We start from the raw sequence: 24,086 nt of genomic DNA, 5'->3' as shown, positions 1-24,086 counted from the left end.
CAACTCAGGTGAAGCCACTAGGCTTCTTGCTCAAGTACAGACAACAACGCTTCCATCAGATTACCGAAAAGGTGAAACGGGAGCAGCCCGTGTGTCCCTCGCGGATAAGGTTACGGTGGCTCGCCGGATGCTCTTACTGCCCTGCTGCTCTCTCGCTTTAGCTTTGCTGCTTCGCTCGCTGATGATGTTCAGAACGGCGGGCTACAGCGCGCGGAGTCGACGGCGCTTTGATTCCGTTCGATTCGATTGATCTGCGCACACGCGCGCCCGAGTAATGTGCCGCTGCTATGGAGACGGCGTGCGAAGACAGCGGCGCGGGGAGCAAGGATGACACGGCCGCGGCGCGCGAGGAGAGCGCGAGTGTGAGTGACGGTTATGTTTTTGTTTGTGGTGGTGTTTTTTTTTTTTTTTCACGTTTTTCCATGTGACGCAAAGTAACTAGTGACGTTCATGAACAACGGTTATGCTAATTTATTCATTCATTTATTAACCTCCACAAAAGCTGTAAATATGCTTAGTCTTTAAAGCAGAATATTATAAAAATATAGAAAAACATAACTTAGGCAAATGTCAGGTTTGCATTGGTGGGCAGTTAGGTTTTTTTAATTTGCAATTATTTCATTATTTATCATTTGCTTTATGTCTCTTGTTAATTTTGTCCGCTGAGACTTATGACTGGTCTCAAAAACACCCATAAAACAATTAATATATACATATAAAAAACAAGAACGTAATTTTCACTCGTTGTGAGTTACTTTGGCAAAGAATAAAAAAAATGTTAGAGAAATATTAAATATAGTCTGAGCCTAGTATCTAGTCACGTGACAATGGCGTGCCACGGTTACGTTGTTTATATATATATATATATATATATATATATATATATTTGTGTTCTGTCTGTTTTATTATTTGTCTGACCAATGAAAGACTGTAGGATTAGACAGAGTTGACAAATATAAAACAGATAAAACAATAAAAAAAAATACAAGAACATACTCGTTCCGCTTAAGTCACATGACCAGGTCAACGAATCTAAAAAAAAAAAAAAAGTAAGCAAAATAAAAATGAAGTATCCAACTGAATTTTGACTTTACTGCTCTTTTAACATGCTCTTCGTTACAGAGCTGCAGTACAGAAGCACAAATTAAGCTACTTCTCAAACCTTAGGCTTTTGCTTGGAGGTCGTAGTGAAACTGAAGACCCTTTTATTTTAGCCGGTCCATCCTGCTTATCTCATCGTAAGTAAGGAAAACGTGTAACTTGGGACGACATCGTATAAATAATGTATGACTGAAACGCCATGAGGCTGAACATCTGACCTCAGACACCAGCCTGGCCTGAGCTCATCCGCGGCCTCTCCGGGAGCTTCTGCTCGGCTCCTCTGTTTTCCATGACTGAGGCCAAACTTCAGCCTCTTTACACTACAAAAGGAGAGATACTAGAAAGTGACATCATCTTAAATCTAGTCGACATACTTAATATTTCTCTATTTTGAGATTGTTGCCAGAACATTCTAAGATTATTGAATTTATTTCTTGATATTTTTATGCACTTAAAGACCGATTAGCCATAACATTAAAACCACCTCCTTGTATCTACACTCATTGTTCAGTTTATCAGCTCCGCTTACTGTATAGGAGCAATTTGTAGTAATTTTTCAGTTACTGACTGTAGGCCATTTCAGATTCTCTGCATACTTCTTAGCCCACTTTTACCCTGTTCCTCACGGTCAGGACCCCCACGTGACATGGTGGATCATTCTCAGCACTGCACTAACGCTGGAGTAGTACGTAGCAGTGCTGCTGCAGCTTTTAATTACCTCAGTGTCACTGCTGGACTGAGAATAATCCACCAACCAAAAAAATCCAGCCAATAGTGTCCTGTGGCCACTGATGAAGGACTAGAGAATGACCAACACAAACTGTGCAGCAGCAGATGAGCTACTGTCTCTGACTTTGTCAGACAGTTCATCAAAATAATCTGCCAATAGACTCACAGTTCTCTAGAATCTCCAGATGAAATGACTTTAAAACAAGTAAATAACTAAATGTGTTTTTATTTGCCACAATATAATTTTCTTCTGCGTCACTGCTGTAAATCTGGGTGGCATGTTCAGTAAGAGCCCATTTAAAACACATAGTAATACTGTCCCTCCCCTCAGAGGCATTCAGCTGAAGACCTGTGAGCTCAGCCCGAACCCTGCTAGTGGAAGACGGTGTAACCTAATTGGATCCTTTTCAGAATGTGATTGGCATGAATGAGTAATTCTAACCAGCAGTGGCAACGATATCTGAGGCTGATAAGAAAGTACCCAGACGGAGCAGTTATCTTTAATCGAAATCTGTAACCTCTCATTTCCTGTACACACTATAATACAACACACAATAGAGGATACTGCAATAATAATGAGCCCACGAAGGTTTTATCGGTGACAGAGACTGGCCAATGTTGGTCGCATCTGTGACTCACTCTTTTGATCGACTTATATGTTTTGGTTAAGTATACAATGACTGAACCATTTAAAGGGCAATTAAGTGGATTTAATTGGTTGTATGCTTTCTCACAATTTCTTAAAATCATTAAGATGTAAACACAGTGATTCAGAGGGCTTTGATGTCAAATGGTTCATTGTAGAGAATTTATTTAAACTGATGGTGATAGGAACCAGATGTCACAATGTCTGCAATGCAAATACAAGCCTTTTTTTGCTATTGTGTACTAGAGGTAAAGCTGGAAAAGTAAGTTTTCTTTGAGTACAATTTGTTTGAGAATTCAATTCTAACACACCACCACCATGTCAATGTTACATCAGTGCTGAGAATGATCCACCACCCAAATAGTACCTGCTCTGTAAGGGTCTATGGGGGTCCTGACCACTGAAGAACAGGGTAAAAGGGGGTAACAAAGTATCAGAGAAACAGATGGGCTACAGTCTGTAATTGTCAAACTACAGAGTGCTCTTATATAGTAAGTGGAGCTGGTAAAGAGGACAATGAGTGTAGAAACAAGGAGGTGGTTGTAATGTCATGCCTGATGTATATATGGTAGGTGTTTCTGATCAAATTGTCCAGTTTTATTGTAGATGGACCTAATAAGCTGGCAACATTGTTATGTTTGCTTATAAGTCAATCCAATGTGTTCTTTTTGCACAATGAAGCAGTAAGTTACTGCTATGGTTTTTACTTTTCATATTCCATGTTATGTATGAGAATATCTACATACCTTGTGGATGTTTGCGTTTTTAGGTGGCGGATGTGTCTGTGGAGGTGGCCACAGTGGATGCCATGCTGAATAAGCTTTGTAGAACATATTATGGGCGTAGAAGGAGAGCCAAGAAGTTGAAGAAGAAGAAGAAACTACTGGTTAACCTGCAGCATCTGGTCATTATCATCACAGTGGTGGTGTTTGTCACTGTGATCATTATGTGGTCACTCCTTTGGTATTTTACATGTAAGTGTAACACACACACACACACACACACACACACACACACACACACATATAAGAGCATTTAAAGACACATTCTAATGATGTGGCATATGAAAAAGTTTGGACACTCTTCCAGTTGTAAAGTCTCAGGACTTAATTAGTTTATGCCCTAATTGAATCATTGGCACGGGATAGGCAAGTCAAGAATTTTCATTAGGCATTGTCAGCTGACGACAATTCCAGAGTGTAATAAATTCTCAGACTCTTCAAAACTTGACACTGGACAACCATGAGCTCCTCTAAGCAGCTAGAAGATGATCTGACAATGAAGGTAATTGAAGCCTACAAAGCAGGGGAATGCTTTAAAGAGATAAAGTATTTTCAGCTTGTAATTTCCACTATTTTTAATGTCATTAAGAAATGTCAGTTAAAAGGAGCTGTGGAAGTCAAGGCAAGATCAGGTAGATCAAGAAATCTCTCAGATTTGTTTCTATGTTGGTCAAAAAGGCAAAGCAAAACCTCCATATGACAGCAAAGTGCTGATGTGGTGAAACTGAAACCTTACCTGAGACACAAAATGTGTGTAAAATGACCTAGATAAGTCATTTTTGGAAACAAGTGATGTAGACTGATGAAGTAAAAAGTGAATACTTTGGCCACAATCACCAAAAATGTGTGCTGTTAAATATGAGGGTAGGCCTGTTGTGTGCTGGGGTTGTGCGGCAGAGCGTGGCACTAGAAATACTGAACAGGTAGATGGAGGAATGGATTCCTCCAAATATTAGCAACTTCTGGAAGCAAGTGTGACATACTCAGTCAGAAAACTGATGCTGAAAAGAGGCTGGCTTCTATGACAGGACAATGATCCAAAACATACCTCAAAATCCACTGTAAACTTCTTTATAAAACACAAGCCGATGCTTTTGAAATGGTCCTCACAGTCCTCTGACCTAAGCATCAGTGATGATCTGTGGGTAGATTTTAAACATGCTGTGCATGCAAGACAGCCCAGAAGTAATGCAAAACAAGTAGCGTTCTGTAAAGAGAAGCCATTGAACTAAAACAAAAATTAGCTGGATATGAAACTGTTTAAAAGCTGCTAAAGAGGCTGTTACAAAGTACTCATTGATTTAGTAGGGTGTCCAAACTTTTTTTTAATTTAATTAAATATAAAACTACTATGCATTGACATTTGCAGAAAATATTATCTTAAAATACAACTAAATTATTACTTTGCCCAATGTTTTGTACAAAAATGTATTTTTTCAATAACTTTTGAACATTCTGAGAAATGAACTAAAGGCATTTGTTGCATTTGTCCTGTTGTACTGTTGACAGTTCGGCGAGAAAGCAACAGTGGGGTGTATTTTGCTGGCATGTTTCGTGTTGCCAATATTAAGTACATACCAGAGTACCGTCATGCAGACTCCAGTGAATTTGTATCCATGGCAAATCAAATCCAACACGTGGTACGTGAATTAACGTTTCACATTTTACTTATTCATAATTGAATTAGTATAATATGAATCATTCTTATAATTTTCTACAAAGGTGAGCTCTGTATACAGATCATCATCAGTATCCAGACTCTACAAGCACACCGTTATATCTGACCTCAGGTACTGCATCACAGTAGGCCACACTGTAGGCCCCATTTCCTCACACAGATCAAAGCCAGTTTTAGTCTTTGAATTTGAGAAGCACCACCGTGCTTGAGTTCATAAAATTATGCTTCATTTGTCTTCACTCTGATAAAGTTTTGAAAGTTTAAATGAGTTTATTCATGCATGTGCTTAATTTTTGTCTTTCTCGTATCAGTAATAATGACAAAGGTGGAGTGCTAGTGCATTTCTGGATGATCTTTGTGGTGCCGAGGCTAAAGACCCCCACAGTGTGTGAGGAGTGTGTGAGTGCTATCCTCAGAGACTCGGTGCTCACTTCTCTAAAGAACAGGTCTTCTGTAGGCTTCTTGCTGGGCCTGCCTGTGGACATTGACTCCATCCTCATCAATGGTAGGATGACAAAATGTGCTTGTTTATAACATATGTGGTATGTATATATATATATGTGTGTGTGTGTGTGTGTGTGTATGTGTGTGTGTGTGTATACTGTATATATACATATACATGCACACACAGTATATATATTGCCTTTATACAGTACTATGCAAAAGTCACAGAGACCATTAAGTTCAAGTTATTTATTTTTCAGCATCAGATAAAAGTTTTTATTAAAAGTATCAAGTATCAAGTTTTTACAACTAAATATACTGTCAGTTTTTCCAGTATTTAGTGTGTCTTCATTGCAGGTTCCATTCTTTTCAGTAGACTTGCTTTCAGTTTTTCAGAGAAATCTGCTGGAATGTTTTTCGACACCTCCAAAGTTCAGTCGGTTAGAAGACGGTTGCATTTTCTGCTTTTGACAATCCAAGAAATCCTAAACTCATTCAGTGATGCTGAGTGCTGGACTTGGTCAGTGGTCAGTGCATTGTTCTGAGATCATCAGCAGCTTCTTTGTTTCATTTGCAAATGTTCTGTTAAATCCATTTCCTTTTCTTAGTAAGGGCTTCTTCTCAGCTACTCATCCTTATAAACCCATAGCATTTAGTGGTCTTCTCACAGTGGAAGGATGGACAGAAACACCTGTGGATTTTTCAGATCTGAAGCAGCTTCATTTTCTCCTCATTTTTAAGTACTGTTTATCAGATGGGGGCAGTTTTGGTGGTCTTGGTGGTCTGTTGTAAGGAGTCCCATTTTCTCTATATCTTTTAACTCCAGTTTTGGCAAGTTTTTCTTTCCTTCACCTTCCTTATGCAAGTGGATCTTCTTTTATTTCTCATCAGAAATGTCTACAGCAAAATGAATAACTTGTGGTTGATGGCCATCTTGGAAGTTAAAGAAATGTTTGCATACAGAGTATTTTACAGTAGCTTTAGACCTGTTTCAGCCAATCCGATTTTATGTGCACAGTTGTCCATTTTATAATTTTTATTGAACTTTTAGATTTACATGGCTTTCTTTTTTTTCCTTAGTTGCTCTTCGGTCAGACTACACATCTACTGCAACAGGTCAGTTGCCTTACTTGCATGAGGAGCGTTATTGTCCATCTGGTTACAAGTGTGTAAAAAGCAATAACTGCAAACGTCTCTAATTGAAATTTGCGATTCTTTTTTCTTTGGCTCGCTCAGGCTCAGAGTGTGTGGATAAGCTGTATGCAGGTCTGCCTGAAGTGAAGGTTCCCTTAAACGTCTTCTCATCATGGGGAGGCCTGAGCTGCCACATCAAGCTTACGTCTGCTCCTGGTTCCATCATCCGCCTCACAGTGAACAGCCTAGACATCGAGCCCACTGACTGCATCTATGACGCGCTCACTGTGTATGATGCCCTGCTGCCCATGAGAGCAAAGATAGTGCACAGGTTAACCAACCTTTATTAATTTAATTTTAATTTCATGTCAAAACAGCTACTAAATAAGTTATTAATTTTTCAGCAGATATTTCTGGGCAGATAGATAATAGATAATAGATAGATAAGATTATAAAGTTTCCAAAGCTAGAGTTAATGTATTTAATGAATGAATAAAGAATTAATGTAAGATACAAAAAAATAGGCCTCATAACACCGTTAAAGGCATGGTAGACTGCCAAAACTTTCACTACTAGATGAGCAGTACTTTATGTTTTCATCTTCAGAGAAAATCAAGCTTCAGTCTTGCTTAAAAGCTGACAAAATCCACATGTTTGGGATTATTTGGATCGTGAAAAGTAGAAATTGTAGCCAACTTCTAAGACTGATCTATGGAGGTGTGAAAAAATATCCTTGCAGATTCTTTTGAAAAACTGAAAGCAAGACTACTGAAAAGAATAAAATGCAATAAAGACTGTAATAAAGACAAGATGGGCATACTACATAAAAAAAAATACAGTACTGTGCGAAAGTCTTAGGCACCCAAGAAAACATTTTCAAAATCTTTTTTTGTGGTATGTGTTTATTTGCTGAGAAAAGTGTATTTGAATAAACAAAATGTATAGAATATGAATTAATAATGATTTTACATATCTATCTATCTATCTATCTATCTATCTATCTATATATATATATATATATGTGTGTGTGTGCATGTGTGTGTGTGTGTGTGTGTGTATATATATATATATATATATTATAGTGATTTTATGGATGTTAGCGTGTTTGTTTAACCATTTTCAAACCTCTCCTCAGGGAAGCCCAGTATTATATGTAGTTAAAAAGCAACTCCTGGTTTGACCAATCAGTGCTTCAGTAAATTGTGCTCATGATATAATTGATGATGTTAACAAGTCTCTGTAGCAGCTGTGAAGGTGTCAAGGAAAAATATGGACCCAAGAAATTCTTGTTACTTTTTTTTTTCATGGTTATATGTATGTATGGTTATATTTATATGGTTTTATGTTTTCTATGGTTATTTGATTTATGAATATGACTTTATTCTAACTTATATTGTGATAAATTCACTGCTGAGGTAAATTGTTTAAAAATTTGCTTAGATGCCTAAAACTTTCGCACAGTACTGTATGATATTACGTTTTTCCTTTTTCTGTGATGCTGAAAAATGAATAACTTAAATGAAGTGACTTTTGCACCATACAATATAAAACAGATATAATGTGCTATTCCTAATGTAAAATAGCATTGTAATTATGTAATAATATGCTTATGTATGGTAATCCTATCACTGACAAAATATTATTGTAATTAGATTATTACAGTATATTATTCTGAAACCTTTTTGAGTGAAACATTTAAAATTATGTGCTAAAAATCATTAAAAGTCACATTAACATTAAGTCCTAGACTGACCAGCTCTAGTCTGTTTTTCTCTCCAGACTGTGTGAATCAGTGCGGGTTCCACTCTCTCTTGTCTCCACCTCCAATGTCATGCTGCTGTCCTTCAGACTCGCACAGGGGAACAAGAGCTTCCGAGGATTCTTCCAGGCCGTCTCTGAGCAGGGTATGTATCTTATTAGGCCAAACGTATGTGGACACCCCTCCTAATTATTGAGTTCAAGTGTTTCAGCCACACCCATTGCAAGCAGGTGTATAAAATCAAGCACATAGCCTTGCAGTCTCCATAGACAAACAGTGGCAGTAAAATGGGTACTGAGCTCAGTAACTTTACACACTTTAAGCACTTTCAGAGGATGGCGCCTTTGCCACAAGTACGTTTCTGAAATTTCTGTCTTTCTAGATCTGCCCTGGTCAACTGTAAGTGCTATTATTGTGAAATGGAAGCATCTAGAAGCAATAACAGCTCAACTATGAAACAGCAGACCACACAAACCCAAGAGCAGGGTCACTGAATCTTGAAGTGCATAGCACCTAACCTCACTGAACACTTTTCAAGTCAAATCAAATCAAGTCAAGAGGCTTTTATTGTCATTCCATCTATGTACAAGTACACAGTGGAGCGAAATTGCTCCAGGAGCAACATGGTGCAGCAAGGAACAGAAAGTACATAAAGGGCCAACGTGCAGACATAGTGTGCAAACAAAAAATTAAGCTAGAAACAATAAATACAATAAATTAAACAGAAATTAGACACAGTAAACAGACAGGACAGTGCAGCACCAACACAGCACTCATTCTGGACATGAGGTAGTGGAATAAGGTGCAGAGATATTTAACATGCTGTGACCTGTGAGTCAAGCAGTCAGATAACATACATAAGCACAGCAGTTATTAAGGTAGTAAATCTTGAGTAAACAGTGTAAACACAGTGTTAGCAGCAATGTTCCAGATAGTGCAAGTAGAGCATCAAAAGAGGAGTGTGTGTGAGTGTAGAGTATGCGTGTGAGGGGGGCTTTCAGATCAGTCCTTGTGAGTTTAAAAACCTGATCGATTGAGGAACACAGCTGTTGCAGAGTCTGGCAGTGATGGCATGGATGCTCTGGTACCTTCTGCAGCAGTGAAAAAAGTCCATGTGAGGGATGGATGGGGTCGTCCACAATGCTGGTAGCTTTTCAGATACAATGTGTGGTGTAGATGTTCTTGATGGAGGGGAGAGAGACCCCAGTGACCTTCTCAGCTGTCCTCACTATACGCTGTAGGATCTTGCGGTTGGAGGCGGTGCAATTCCCAAACCAGGCAATGCAGCTGCTCAGGATGCTTTCCACAGTCCTCCTGTAAAACATGGGGAGGATGGGAGGATGGAGATGAGCCTTCTTCAGTCTCCGCAGGAAGTAGGGGTGCTGCTGGGCTCTCTTGGCTATGGGGTTGGTGTTGAGGAGCCAGGTGGGGTTCTCTTGTGATGTGGACTCCGAGGAACTTCGTACTTCTGATGATTTCCACAGCAGAGCCAGTGATGTTAAATGGGGGGTGATCACCTCGCACTCTTCGGAAGTCACCAACCATCTCCTTAGTTTTGTCCACATTCAGAGGCAGGTTGTTGGCTCCGCACCAGTCCGTTAGCCACTGCACCTCTTCTCTGTACACATCATTCTTGCTGATCAGACCCACCACAGTCGTGTCATCAGCAAACTTGATGATGTGGTTTGAGCTGTACTTTGCAGTACAGTCATGAGTTAGCAAAGTAAACAGCAGCAGACAAAGCGCACAGCCCTGAGGGGCACTGGTGCTCAGTATGGTGATGCTGGAGATGTTATTACCTATCCTGACTGAGGTCTCTCAGTCAATCCAGGACCAAGTCACAGATGGAGGCATTCAGGCCCAGCAGGCTCAGTTTTTCAATCAGCTGCTGAGGGATGATGGTGTTGAATGCTGAACTGAAGTCTAAGAACAGCATTCTGATATAGGTGTCCTTATTGTCCAGGTGGGTGAGAGCCAGGTGGAGTGTGGTGGAGATGGCATCGTCTGTTGAGTGGTTGGGGCGATATGCAAATTGCAGTGGGTCCAGTGAAGGAGGAAGCTGGTCTTTAACGTGCCTCATGACAAGCCTCTCGAAGCATTTCATGATGATGTGAATGAGTGCAACAGGATGGTAGTCATTGAGGCAGGACACAGGACACAGGACTTCTTTGGGATGAATTAGAACATAAATTGCGAGCCAGGCCTTCTTGTCCACACTGTTTCGACTGAATGGACACAAATTCCCACAGACACATTCCAAAATCTTGTGGAAAGCCATCACAGAAGAGTTGAGGCTGTTATAGATGCAATGTGGGGCAAATCCATATGAATCCCCATGGTTTTGAAATGGGATGTGCAACAAACTCTTGTTGGTTTGATGTATAATTGTCCACATACTTTTGTCCATATAGTACATGTACTTGACTGAGTTCATAGTATGGTGGTGCATGTGTTGGATTGTAAGCTAGTCTGTTTTCTTATGTAGAGTGCATCAGCGTGATTGAGATTCCAGCAGCGCCTACTGCAGCGGGAGAAATCACCAGCCCATTTTACCCCAGCCTGCTCCCTGCTCTGTGCTCCTGCACCTGGAGGCTACAGGTTCTTCACCATGTTACATGTTTCTTAGATCAAATAGTTAGAAATGTATCAGTGCAAATGTACCAAGATTGGCTTCTGCCTATGTCTGAACAACTTAACTTACTCTCAGTTGATGGAATTAATCTTTAAGTCTTTATATTGAGGTTTTTTTGTGGACTGGTGATGTTTCAGACCCCAAACAGTGCCCTTGGAGTGGCTCTTAAGTTCCAGAACTACATCCTCTCCCTGAAAGACCTGGCCCCGTGTGAACACGGCTGGTGGAAGGTCAATGAGGCCATGTAAGTGCTTATATAATTGTGGCACAGCATGTGGTGTTGTGTTTTGGATCGCTTAATAATTCCTACATAAATACTCAAATTGATGAACTTCTCTCTGTTGTGTTCTGCAGATACTGTGGCACCTATGTGAGTCATGTGACTGTCTTCCGCATTCCTGAGCGAAGTGTGGAGGTGGTGTTTCGCTGCAGCTCCCGCAGCGCCGAGCAGCCCTTCAGCGCCACCTACAGCAGCTTCAACATTAGCCAACGTAAGAGCAACGATAATCCCATCTGGAATAAACAGCAGAATGCTGACAGTATACCCTGCCTGTCAGATGTCTGGGGCCTTCCTTAGGAAGTTCTATATAAGCAGCATTCATGAATTCTGACTTAAGGTGTGCAAAAGTCTGGGCACCTTGGTCCATTGACCAAGTAGTTGAGTGAGTTGAGTTCTAAGTGAAAATAAGTTAACACATTCTCTACAAAGAACACACTTCTGCACATTTTAGTGCAAAATTACTGTTTATTTGCTGAATTTGACATATTAGGGCCTGGGCTAAAGTTATGGGACATTTTTTAATTTTATGTTTTTTTTTCCAAGATGTTAAACCAGGTAAATAAATAGGAAATACTGCAAAAAGGCAAGTCTTTTCCCTGTAAAGGATGTGTTTTCCTTCTCATGACTTCTTATGATAGTGCACTATGCCTTTCTCACTTGTTTCTCGTTTTTTTCCTATAGCATGTCCTGAGGGTCACTTCCTGTGCACTACGGGGTTGTGTGTGGAGAGAGAGCGTCGCTGTGATGGCTTGGACGACTGTCAGGATGAGAGTGATGAAGTCTTCTGCTGTATGTCCGCCTTTTCTCCATCACTAATCAAATCAGTCAGATAGCTCTCGTTATGAAAGTGGAATGGCTGATTTCTGAACCAGAGACCAGGAGGGCAAATGCCTGTGTTTTTTTAGTAGCCAGGCCTCCAGAATTGGTCATGTATGTATATTTATGCACCGCTTTAATGAAAAAGGAAAGTACATCAGTCCATCTGAACCTATACTACTGTTCAAAAGTTGGGAAATACTCATTAATTAGTTAATAGTTTATTAATAATTTATGCTTAGTATACAGTATTAAATTATGCAGTGAATATTTACATATAGAAATTAGATACGACAGTCCTATGTACAGTCCTATGCAGAAGTTTGAACAAATGACATGTTCTGTTGATTTTCTAAGTGAAAATATTTTAACATCTGTAAGATGTTTGTATTAGAATCCCCCCTTACAAACTAACAAATGAAAATGCTTTATCTTGCAGCAAACCCTATCAAAAACTGTGTAGGCTCCTCCCCTCTTCACCCCCTGTATGTCTGCAATGGAGAGAATGACTGCCCCAATGGCAGAGATGAGACAAACTGTACCCAGGGTAAAATATCCTCCCTGTCCACTTACAATTCTGCATTTAAGGGTGGCCAGTATGATGATATGTTGTCATTATTGTAATACAGTCAGCTCCATAACTATTGGCACCCTTGGTAAAGACGGGTTCAAAAGGTCATAAACATCTTTGTAGTAAATGATTTCAATCTTACACTGAAAGTACCAGATCTTTAATTCAAATTGATTTAGTCTAAAAAAAAAAACAAAGACTTTAATCAAAAAGGATCTAATCTGCTGAAAGATCCAACCATGACTTAGTTTTAGCTTTTTTGGACAGAAGCAGGCAGATTTTCATTTAAAATATCCTAGTACTTCATGGAAACGTTGATGCTGTATATCGTAACAAGGTTCTCAAGGTCCTTGAATGAAGAACAGATGCAAAACATCACTGATCCTTCCTCGTACAACAGTGGTAAAGGAGTTCTCTTCTGTTTACCCGTCCATCTTTTCACACCAAATCTCATATGATCAGAGAACGTAGTTCCAGGGGTGAGCTTCAGGTGCTCACGTTTGTGATTAGAAGATAGAACATTCTTTTAGTGTGTCTTCCAAATAGTTTGTTGGTAGGGGTGGAGACTTGGTTACCCCAAAATGCTACCATCTCTTGTAAATCTCTGACGGTAGTCCTTGGAGAAACATTTGCCTCTCAAACTAGCCATTAAAAATTCATTTTCTTCCAGGCAACTTTCTTTATTTTTATTTTACCTGCACAGTGGATACAGGCATTTTCCAGTGTGTAGGTATTTTTTATCATCAGTAATGAAAGTCATCTCATTTCACTTTTGTCTCATTTCATTTAGTGTATTCTCTTAATTCTCTTCTACATACTGATGAATGACCAAGAGAATTTGGCCTCAAATTCTCAGTCAAACAGGAAGACAAAGATGACTTAAGAGTGGACTTCAGAAAAGTGTATTGTGAAAACTTATTTCAAGCATCATGACAATTTTTGCCATATCGTCCAGCTGTACTTCAGTTGCATTTCATTGATAAGAATTTCTAGGGGTGCCATTACTTGTGACGTGGTTTTAATAAGGGTTTTTGATTTCTCAGGCTAAATGAATTGTATTTAAAGGTTAGATATTCTCTTTTTTCAGTGCGAGACTGAGCTGATTAACCACAAAGGTTTTTAATGGCCCTTTTTAACCAAGGGTGACAATAATAATGGAGCTGTCTGTAAATCAAATCGAGTATACCTATTGTAGCAAGCCTGTAAATAATAACCAGTGTTATAGTAATAATATTACAATAGTAAACTGCATAAACTGCATAAACAAACATGTGGCACACCTGTCTTTGCACTGCCGTATCACTCACTCCTATCTAAGTTTCCAGTGAGCTGTTGGACTAACAGACAGTTTAACATTCTTTAGAGACCAGCTGTTCAGGGATCAGGTATCAGTGCAGCAGTGGAGCCTGTATCTTAAAGAAGAACGCAAAGTGTGACGGAGTCCCTGACTGTCTCGACCACAGCGATGAGAAGGACTGTGGTGAGTTCCATTTAGAATCTGGACAGCTCTGAAGCAAGCACAGTGCACATTTGTCATATATCAGTCTTATAGGCACAGTAATAAAAACAGCCTGTTAATTTTAAATGATAAAGAGAAGTTGGAAAATGGCCATGTGGATCTAAAGGGTAAAAATAAAATACATGGAAAATGTTGGATATGGGCCCTTTAGAGCCAGAGTTGACTAAATGCCAAATTATTTGGCTGGCTTTGCTTTATGAAATGTCCTCATTGATTTTCACTCACAATTAAAAATCATTTGCAGCCTTAACCTCTGCTCTGGAAAGTGGACAACAAGCATAAATTATAAGCACAGTAATTCTTACTCCAACCAATCACTGTGTTTCCATGAAGGCAATGTAATTATAATCCTGTTCTGTAATAGTTGACCTGTAGTGCTGGACCCCTCTGTAGTAATTGCTGTGTGTGTAGGTTGTTGTGGGGGGTGGGGGTGGGTTGATGTGAACAGACTGGGCTTTGATCACTGCTCATGCTCTGTAGCGAAGGCCTCTCTCGCTTTAATGAATCTGAGCTCTTCAGGGCCAAGGCTACCTGTCAGCCTCATGACTCAGCTCTGCAGTTCACTGACTCACACATGCTCTCGTACATACCCCCCTAGGGTAGGCCATCCCAGTTATTACATAATCACCTGTCGCACAAATCACACAAATCAGACAGCAGAGGCAAAGTCAAAGAAAAACAACACTAGCTATTTTAAAAACGTAAACTGTCAAGCATGCCAAGCTAAAAGACAAACTAAAACCTACTGCCACAGTTAACAATGTTTATGGGCCATCTATAGCTTGCCTTTCATGACTTAATGCATAGACAATGCTTTGACAATTTGACAAGTGTATGGATACTTATGTGACTGAAGGAACCTTTTACACAGTAATAATTAGAAAAAACATTCTGTAGACAATGGAAACAATACATAGTTTTACATTTTATTTTTATAAATTTGAATAGCCTGGGAATGTTGTTTTGGCCTTCAGATTGATGCATGTCTCATACATGCACTTTTTCTCACTTATGTATGGAAAAATAGGTGCATTCTGTAGCACACAGTTACAGTTTGTTTCATTTTATCCTAATCTGTACTCCATAACTTTGCATTTAAAACTCAACATGAATCAGAAGCATTTTCCTTCCATACCTTGAGGCAAAGTTCACTACAATTCGATTCACATTTTCAGAAAAACAACAATTTAGTCTTTTAAATGATAAGATGTAATACATTGTGCTTAATATGACCAGAGGCTTAAGCTAACATAGTTAAAAAAAACTATTTTGATTTCAGATTGACTAAACGTATAGTCATTGTTTCATTTCAAAGCCAAAGCCAAAACAAAATTTTAAAAATTAATTTATTATTTATTATTATCTATAGCCTCTTTTCTTCTGCTTCCCAGCCATTCGTATTTACAGATTCTCCTTCTTTGAACACAAAGCTAACTTGTTTCACACCTGTTGACTCCTTTTCTGTCTCTGAGCTCATCACTAAGTCTAATGCTTCCTCCTGTCAGCTTGACCTTGCCCCCACCCCTCTACTCAAGGCCTGTTCATCTGTAATCAACACCCCTATTGCTACAGTGATAATTTCATGTCTCTCTTCTGGTTCTGTTCCTACTGCCCTTAAAACTGCTGCAGTTACTCTGATACTTAAGAAGCCTGAATTGGACCTGACTTCTCTTTCAAATTACAGACCCATCTCACACCTTCCATTTTTAGCTAAAGTAATGGAAAGAGTGGTTGCTTCCCAACTCCAGAAATTCCTGAGTGATAATGCCCTCTATGAGCCATTCCAGTCTGGTTTCCATACTCACCACAGCACTGAGCCCACTCTTCTGCGAGTTGTTAATGATCTTCTCCGGTCTGCTGATAGTGGTTCTCTCAGTATTCTCCTTCTCCTTGACTTAAATGCAGCTTTTAATACTGTTAATCTTGATGTTCTCATTTCTCGTCTTTTTTCTATTGGCATTGACCATCAGATACCCCTCCCAGTACACTAATTCACTGTATTTCTGATTTAAAACTCTGGATGCATTATAACTTTCTCATGCTAAACACTGCTAAAACTGAAGTCATACTGGTTGGCCCTAAACCTCTACTATCAAAGTCATCCAATTTTTCAGTTAGTATTGATGGCCTGCTCATTAAGTCTGTACCTGTCGTTAGAAATCTTGGTGTTTTACTCGACCCATCACTCAAATTTGATCTGCACATCAAATTCCTCACCAAGATTGCATTCTTTCATTTACGTAACATTGCTCGTCTCTGACCGTTCCTGTCTGATAAAGATGCAACCATGGGTTTGTGAAAGGCGCTATATAAATGTAATTTATTATTATTATTATTATTATTATTCATTAAAAAGACTTTCCTTGTGTAATTTCTTTTCCTCACATTTTAGAGAGGTGTACTTATGTTTAAAACAACCCTAATATGTGTACTTATTCTATGTCTATAGCCTTCCTTATAGTTCTTACCTGTTTGACTGGTTGGCCCTGTTTACTGAACTTGCTTGGCAAACAGCCCTTTCAGACTGCCATGTAATGCTATTTCATACATTCGGCTTTATTACAACAGTGGTAGGAATTCCAGATATTATTACACAATACTAAAAATATTACTCTATACTGTAAGCCAGCCAAAGAACTTTATGAACTTTAAGCATTTATTATCAACTTTTCTGAACTGTTAGCATTTATTTAAGCTATTGCACTGTAAAAAGTGATGATTTCACGTGTATAAATTTGTACATAATGTCCACATTAACAAAAGTAAAAAATTGTCTAGCAACACAGTTATTTCCAAAGGTAAGCAAACTGAAAGACAAAGTAGAGCTGATGTAATACATTTTATTTCTGTGGACATTTACATGCACATTTGAATCAGTTCAGTATTTGAACTGCAGTATTAGAAGCTACTAACTAAACGGTGGCTTGTTCAGTTGAAAGTATAGCATAATTTCATTTGTATGTTGTGTGTTACAGCCTGCGGTCACTCCACTCCTGTAAAACGGTTGATAGACAATGCTCATCCTCAGGAGCGGGTGGTGGGCGGGGTCAATGCTGTAGAGGGGGAGTGGCCATGGCAGGTCAGTCTACATTTCTCTGGCCATCTGTACTGCGGAGCTTCTGTCATCACTAGCGAGTGGCTCGTCTCTGCTGCACATTGCTTCAGCAGAGAAAGGTGAGATCAAAACAAGTACACACGAAACACAAAAAAGTATCAATTACACAAGTTTTAACGTGATTATTATGCTCAGCTAGCAAGACATTTCTTGTAATTAGTAAATTCAGTTACTTTATGTGGACTGATAAAGGTGTTCAGTTGTACAGAAACTACAAAACCTTGCATCTCCAAAATAGTAACTTTACAGGAGCAGGAAAAAACATACTTTTCCTTTAATGTAAGTCAATGGAGACAGACTTACAAACAATGTGATGGACAACAGATGTTTTCAAATTATGTTACAAAATGGAGAACAGCAAAAATAGAGATTTTGGTTTTGTTTCAACAGCAGCGATAATGCTTATTACCAATAAAATGAGATGCTCTGCAGCAACAGCACATGAGCCCAATGTCATGATGCCCAATGACATGCATCAGCTAAAGGTGTAGAAAGCCATAGCTTTGGGCTGTTCCTGTCCCAGTAATCTGATGTAAAGCATTTCCAGAAGAGTAGAGGCTGTTATAGTAGCAAAGGGGGAACAAACTCTCAATGGATACCCTTGTTTTCAGAAGAAACCTTAGATGTACAGGTGTCTGCAAACTTTTGGACAAAAAGTATATTTCCATATAGGCCTACATGCTAAAGATTAAACACAATATCAGACGCTTATGACTCAACACAGATCTACATTGCATGCAGAGTCAAAATCTTGTTGAAAAATTGCAATATGCTATTTATTTTAACAAATTAATCCAAGCTACAAATACCTCATCTGAATACATGATTAAGTCAAGGAAAAAGAACACCAGCAAACTTAAAAACATAAACTGTCAAGCACCCAAAGCTAAAGCATACTGTCACAGCAGGCATAAAAAATGTTTATGATCCATTTATATCTTACCTTTGTTGACTTAATGCATAGACATTTGCTTCCACATTTTGACACAACCTAGTTATTTAGCAAAACACCATAGCATATTCTTAAACCACTGACAACAATGATGCAGCTCCTTCTTTTCAATTTGTGTTTGCATTTGGAAATGGATAGAAAATAATAAACTGTACGACTATCAAATTCAAAACATTCATAGGCTATTCACAGGAAGACTTTTCATAGGAAATGCTTGAATGAGTAAAGATTGGTAAGCAGTGATTGGAAGGCTAAGAATATAAAGTAGAGCTTCACATTGCTACCTTGCTCATACAGGAAAGACTCTCAGACTAGGAAAACAAATCAATTGCTCATGTGGGCTCAGTCCACAAATAAAAGGCCATCTTTCCATCTGAACCTACATGACATTTAACATTTGACCTCACCAGACTGTCTGATCCTCGCCAGTGGATAGCCTATTTGGGCATGCTGACCCAGGGCAGTGCCAAACACGCGGCCGAGATCCGCCGCATCGTGGTGCACGAGTACTACAATGCTCGCAGCTTTGATTATGACATTGCCCTGCTGCAGCTCAGAAAGGCCTGGCCCAGCAGCCTGGCCCCCTTCATCCAGCCTGTCTGTCTGCCGGCCCCCTCACAGACCCTCTCTGATGCACACCACTGCTGGGTGACTGGCTGGGGCTACCGCTCAGAGCAGGGTGAGAGCACCAGAAACCACAGTAGCTCACATACATTACAGACAGAGATTATATTCAACTGTACGTCAACTGTGCATTTTGGGTAACGTTATGGCAAACCAGCTTCAATACTGTTTTTAACATAAATAATAACAATAATCACCTTGTCCTTCTTTTACATCTTTCTCAGATAAGGTGCTTCCCACAGTGCTGCAGAAAGCTGAGGTGAGTTTAATGAGCCAGAGTGAGTGTAAGAGGGCATACGGCCCTGTGTCGCCCCGCATGCTGTGTGCAGGCGTGCCCAGCGGAGAGCAGGATGCCTGCAGGGTGAGTGCAGATAGGGGAAGGACTCTTGTTTTAGTTTTTGTTTTGCAGTTTAAAGGAATGTTTTGAGTTTCCCCCCTTATCTCACTAGTTGATCAGCCAAGACATGTTTGGTGTCTGAAGTTTATTTCTTTGGTTTAGTGCTGGAGCTACAAGGATATCATTACTAATGAACACTAAAAGTCAATAGTGACCCAAATCTTTTCTGCAAATACATGCTCAAAACTTCTCTTAACTTGCTCAAACCACATCCAGCTCTTCACTAAGGTCATACTGGTGTATTGTTGTGTTTTAGGACACAATATGACTTACAGTGAACTTTAAAACATTTTAAAAACAAAATGCACACAGGCCACAGATTACATCTGTGATTTCTGTTCTTTCTGTTTGTAAATAATTATTAATCTTGAATTTTCTAATTGAAGTTCATAAATAGAAACCACAAGCATCCATATGCCTGTAGGATGTACATATAATCAACAGGGAGTCAGATTTTGTGGGGTAGGTGTAATTTGGCACAACACCTGTTGTCATACTGTGCTGTAAACCACATCAACCAGTCTGTGCGACCATAACAAAGATCATATAAGGTCATATTAACCCAACATTTGGGTGACTATTGACTTGTAGCGTTTGTTAACATCATTAGCCTAGTAGCTCCAGAGCTGAACTAAAGAAAATGTGGACACCAAACATGTCTTGGCTGATTGACTATATCTAAGTTAAGTGGACATTTTATGTGAATTTGATTATTTGCTGAATTTTAAAGCTGTCACTATCGATTATATTATTATATTATTAATCCACCTATTATTTTGATGATTAAATGAGTAATTTTTGTAGTAAAAGATAAACAAGGAAGGCTAGTAGAAGACAGATAGAAGAAAAACATAGTTTTTTTTATATTGTGTTTAATTTTGCTCACCCAGCTACAGTGTAGACCAACAGAATGTCCATCCTGGAGCCCTCTATGCTTCTTTCTCAGCAGTCTGACTTATTGAAGACAGTAACACTCTTGACTGCTGGCTGAAGTGGAAGACATCCTTCTCTATGTCTTTATTTGTTCTTATCTGACTGCAGGGGGACTCAGGTGGTCCTCTGTCATGCCAGGTATCAGGTGGGCGCTGGTTTCTGACTGGCATCGTAAGCTGGGGCTCAGGCTGCGGCAGACCCAACTTACCTGGAGTGTACACCAAGGTGGCCAAGTTCATCTCTTGGATCGACAGCCACATTAACGACTGATATTTAATCTGTAACAAACACAGCCAAGCACATTCACTGTTAGTAATGAAACCTGTCAATCAACAGACCTCATCATTTACCATGGCCATCGTACATGCGATGTCTTGTGGGTATGTAATATTATTATAGCGTTATAATAAATACCTCTAAACATTATATTTGTTATTTCTTTTTTTTTTTTTTTCTATTTATTTTTTAGATTTACTGTTAATTTTCTCCGCAGTTTAGTCATTTCCAATTCCACTCACTAACACTAACCCCAATCACACGATACTACCAATGCTAGGAGGCTGAAGGCTAGCACAGGCTTCCTCCGAAACCAGCCACTGCATCTTTTTGAACTGCCGCTCACACAACGTCACGGGACAGCCGAAGGCGCTCAGAGGAAAGCGCCAACCACCAGATCTGTTACGTCACCTAACAGATGCCTGCACTGACTAGTATCACGTTGAGTGATGGGGGAGAAGGGGGGCCATCCTACCCACCCAGAGAGAGCGAGGCCAATTGTGCTCTCTTGGACTCCCGCCTACAGATGGCTGTAGCATCACCAGGGATCTACTGATGACACTGCCAACGCTTAGACAGTTGCGTCACTCAGGAGCCTACATTTGTTATTTCAAAGTTCTGATCTCCTTCTTTGGAGATCGCCTTCTCCCTTCTCCACAGTGCTGCTGTGGGCCTGATTATGCCAATAATAACAGGCCTAAAAATAATAATATTCAACAATAATAAAAGGCCCATTATTATACTCTTGGGTGTAGGCAATATTATGATGATGTTGTGACTAATCATGTCACAATATGCCTTTTGGAATATGTATTGTCAGTGCTTCTACTGAACAACTACATATATCATAGAAAAATAAATTTTCATAAACCTCCCAAAAATGAAATATTGTGATACTTCTCACAATTTTGTCATAAAAGTGTTGTGATGTTTTATATTTGCCATATCACCTACCCCTGTTTACTAAAGCGGTTGTGTCATCATTCTGTAGGCAGCGTCTTGCCCATATTAGGAATTCACATGTGGTTGTTAAGTTGCTTTAGCAGTAGCCTAGAGTTTGACTACATACTAGTAGACTGATTTTGATGCAACATCAAGTCGGTACACAAGAGCGTTAGCTTGCTTTTAGCAATGTATGCAACACTATTCATATTTCAACATTCAGATGATTCAGTGACACTTGCACAAAGGACAAAACATAGCAGGCTTGGAATATTTTTATTTACCCCATATGTGATAGCAGAGTGAAAATCTGTGTAGACCCAGAGTTCCTCATATGGGTGTGATGCCAACTGCAGAATGAGGTCTGTAGTCATATTTTTGAGCACACATTTAGCTTTAAGCAGACCAGTTTCAGTAGTGTTTTAAACATTCTCTTGCCTTTTCCCCACAATGAAATCTCAGAGGCCATCTTATGGGCTGTTTTATTACTTTAGTAGCTCAAGTGAAGTTTGCTATACGAAAATGAAGTGTCAACTTTGGCAGCAGAATTTGCCCAGAACCTGAAAGTAATGGCACACAAATCTGTAAGCCATAACAATACACTACTTTAAAAAGCTCAATAAGACCTTAACATTCAATTTGCTGGGCTTTAGGTTGCAAACTACTTCTGTTTTGACTGCTGATACAACTTCTTCACTCTGCTAGCTTGCTGACTGACATGCTAAAGGCTACATGGCTAACAGCATTAAAAGAAAGGCACTTCAGGCAGTTCAAGTGAAATTTTATACATGTTTTGTTCAGACGTCTCAAAAAACACATTGCAAAGTTTGCATAGTTTGCATGGCTGGCCAGTTTGCTCACTGAGGCTGGCCTGCTGAGGGCAAGTGCATTCTATTTGAATGGTCTGCCCCACACTGTGTTGTACCCCCCACCTCTTCTGCCCTGAGTAGCCATTTGTGTAACATAGGTGTGATATACCTACATGTGAGCGGTGAGTTAATGTGGGTGAGAGCATGTTTAAAAAAAGTATTGAAAAGGGGCCTGTTACTCAAAGCGCCACTCACAGCCCAATTGAGACAGTGAGGATTAGAATGCACTCGTTCTCAGCTAGGTTAGCCAATAGCCATGCAAAATTGATGCACATCGCTTCTTTGAGAAGTCTGACCATAAATATTGTAAGCAATTGCTTTGTATGGCTTTAATCTTTGCTATAGAGTTGTTGTGTATTTTCTGTAGCCTTTAGCTTCACTAGCAAGCTAACAGGGTAATAAGCAGTTATGTACATGTTGAGTAGTAGTAGCCACATAAACAGCAGTATGATTGTAGCAAATCTATTGTTGTAGTTGAAAAAAATATCGATTGTTTAAAAGAATCTTTTTTAAATATTCTTTTTAGTAGCCGTGCCTGCATTTTTTTTCCCTTTTGAAGAGGGAATTGGAATCGATTGCTAATAAAGTAAGGGCTTTTAGGATAGCATTTGGGAGATTACCAAGGCATGTTAAAATAACCATTGAAACAAGTAGATAGTGCTAGGCCTTTAAGCCTGATATTGCTTTCTAGGTTCTCTAGTTTATGGGTCCTAAGCTTGTGCATGCAGCCATAAGGTCAATGCTTAGTGATGTATGCCGCAGGCCTATGTTAAATGTATGCAGTCAAAGTCTTCATAAGTAGGTAAACCTCAAAATGGATTGCAGTGCTCTAATGATTATCAATGCAGTATGGAACACAAAGCAGCATTAGCTCCGCTTTGTCGTAGCAGCATGCCCCACTGATTTGTAACGAGATACAGCAGAGAAACCCGGGGCCCAATATTAAATTCTCATTGCTGCTTGTTTAAAGAAGCGTTTCAGCTACGAGCTGCTGTTACATCTCATTGCACAGTGACTGGTTATTATCCACTATTAATTTAATCATGGGCATCACCGATACCAGGGCATCAGACCGGCTATTGTGGGTCCCAGACGCGCGCGCCTGTTAAAGTTTGCCCACAATTCCGCTCGCACGGATGGCTGTGCGTTCATAGTAGTCCCTTTGTGCCGCATTGCATGCTGGGTCCCGTGCAGCCGCAGCAGCCGCAGCAGCAGCAGCAGTAGTGATGGAAAGTTCGATTCAGTTTACTGAACCGAGTCTCTGATTCAGGTAATCGAACTGACTCTCAAACTGTCTGTTCGAATCACCAGTTCAGTCACTTACTTCATTCGGTGAATGATGCACCATCACTATAAGGGTAACTGGTCACGTCAAGCCATCTCTATTCTCCATTTAAAATGATTCTGTGGTGAATTTGATCTTATTAATTCTATAGTCGTAACATTAATTTCTATTATATTGGTTATTATACTGTGTAGATCCTGGTTGAGTTTATTCTGTGGGACCACAGGGTTTCAGTGGAGCTGATGCAGGAGGCATCTGGACAGGAAAGGGGCCCCCTGAATGATAACAATGCCTATATGGGGTTAGGCGACCAGGGCCATTCTGGAGAAAATGTATGTTAAATACCTAATATGGCTTGAGAGGAGCCATACATCGAACTGAGGCTGTCTTAATAGAAACCAGATGTGGGCTATGCGTCCACAGCAGGTGTAAAACCAGGAGCTGAAATGTGTGTATTACATTATGTATTATATGTATGTATTATATTCTCTCCAAGCTGTTTCACGAAGGCTTGTTTGTGACTTCGACCTCTCAAGGCTAATAAACATCTTTTGATGCAAGAGACGGGTGTCACCGAAGAGTTTGTTCCTACACCTTCACAG

The 24,086-nt window shown here is 39.6% G+C and overlaps 1 protein-coding gene across 1 annotated transcript; it reads left to right on the top strand.

Moving 5' to 3' along the window:
• Positions 1-125: 125 nt before the first annotated feature.
• tmprss7 (transmembrane serine protease 7) lies at positions 126-20,428 on the top strand. The gene is made up of 18 exons (XM_017722115.2): positions 126-362; positions 3,246-3,450; positions 4,768-4,898; positions 4,981-5,048; positions 5,248-5,441; positions 6,461-6,496; positions 6,617-6,845; positions 8,294-8,418; positions 10,759-10,871; positions 11,043-11,149; positions 11,260-11,396; positions 11,867-11,974; positions 12,441-12,548; positions 13,936-14,052; positions 17,067-17,265; positions 18,569-18,837; positions 19,007-19,143; positions 20,221-20,428. The coding sequence occupies exons 1-18, from the start codon at positions 288-290 to the stop codon at positions 20,380-20,382; spliced, it is 2,520 nt and encodes an 839-aa protein (XP_017577604.2). The 5' UTR covers positions 126-287; the 3' UTR covers positions 20,383-20,428.
• The last annotated feature ends 3,658 nt before the right edge of the window (positions 20,429-24,086 follow it).

The sequence above is a fragment of the Pygocentrus nattereri genome, chromosome 24 (assembly GCF_015220715.1).
Source record: "Pygocentrus nattereri isolate fPygNat1 chromosome 24, fPygNat1.pri, whole genome shotgun sequence".
Lineage (NCBI taxonomy): Eukaryota > Metazoa > Chordata > Actinopteri > Characiformes > Serrasalmidae > Pygocentrus > Pygocentrus nattereri.
The sequence above is the reverse complement of the archived record's forward strand: the minus strand, read 5'-3'. Positions and strand labels throughout refer to the sequence as shown.

Bases quoted from the DNA above. Each gene is read 5' to 3' on its own strand.
- tmprss7 (XM_017722115.2), top strand. From the start codon at position 288: ATGGAGACGGCGTGCGAAGACAGCGGCGCGGGGAGCAAGGATGACACG. The intron at 4,899-4,980 runs GTACGTGAATTA...TTTTCTACAAAG, and splicing joins CAAATCAAATCCAACACGTG to GTGAGCTCTGTATACAGATC. The intron at 6,497-6,616 runs GTCAGTTGCCTT...TGGCTCGCTCAG, and splicing joins CTACACATCTACTGCAACAG to GCTCAGAGTGTGTGGATAAG.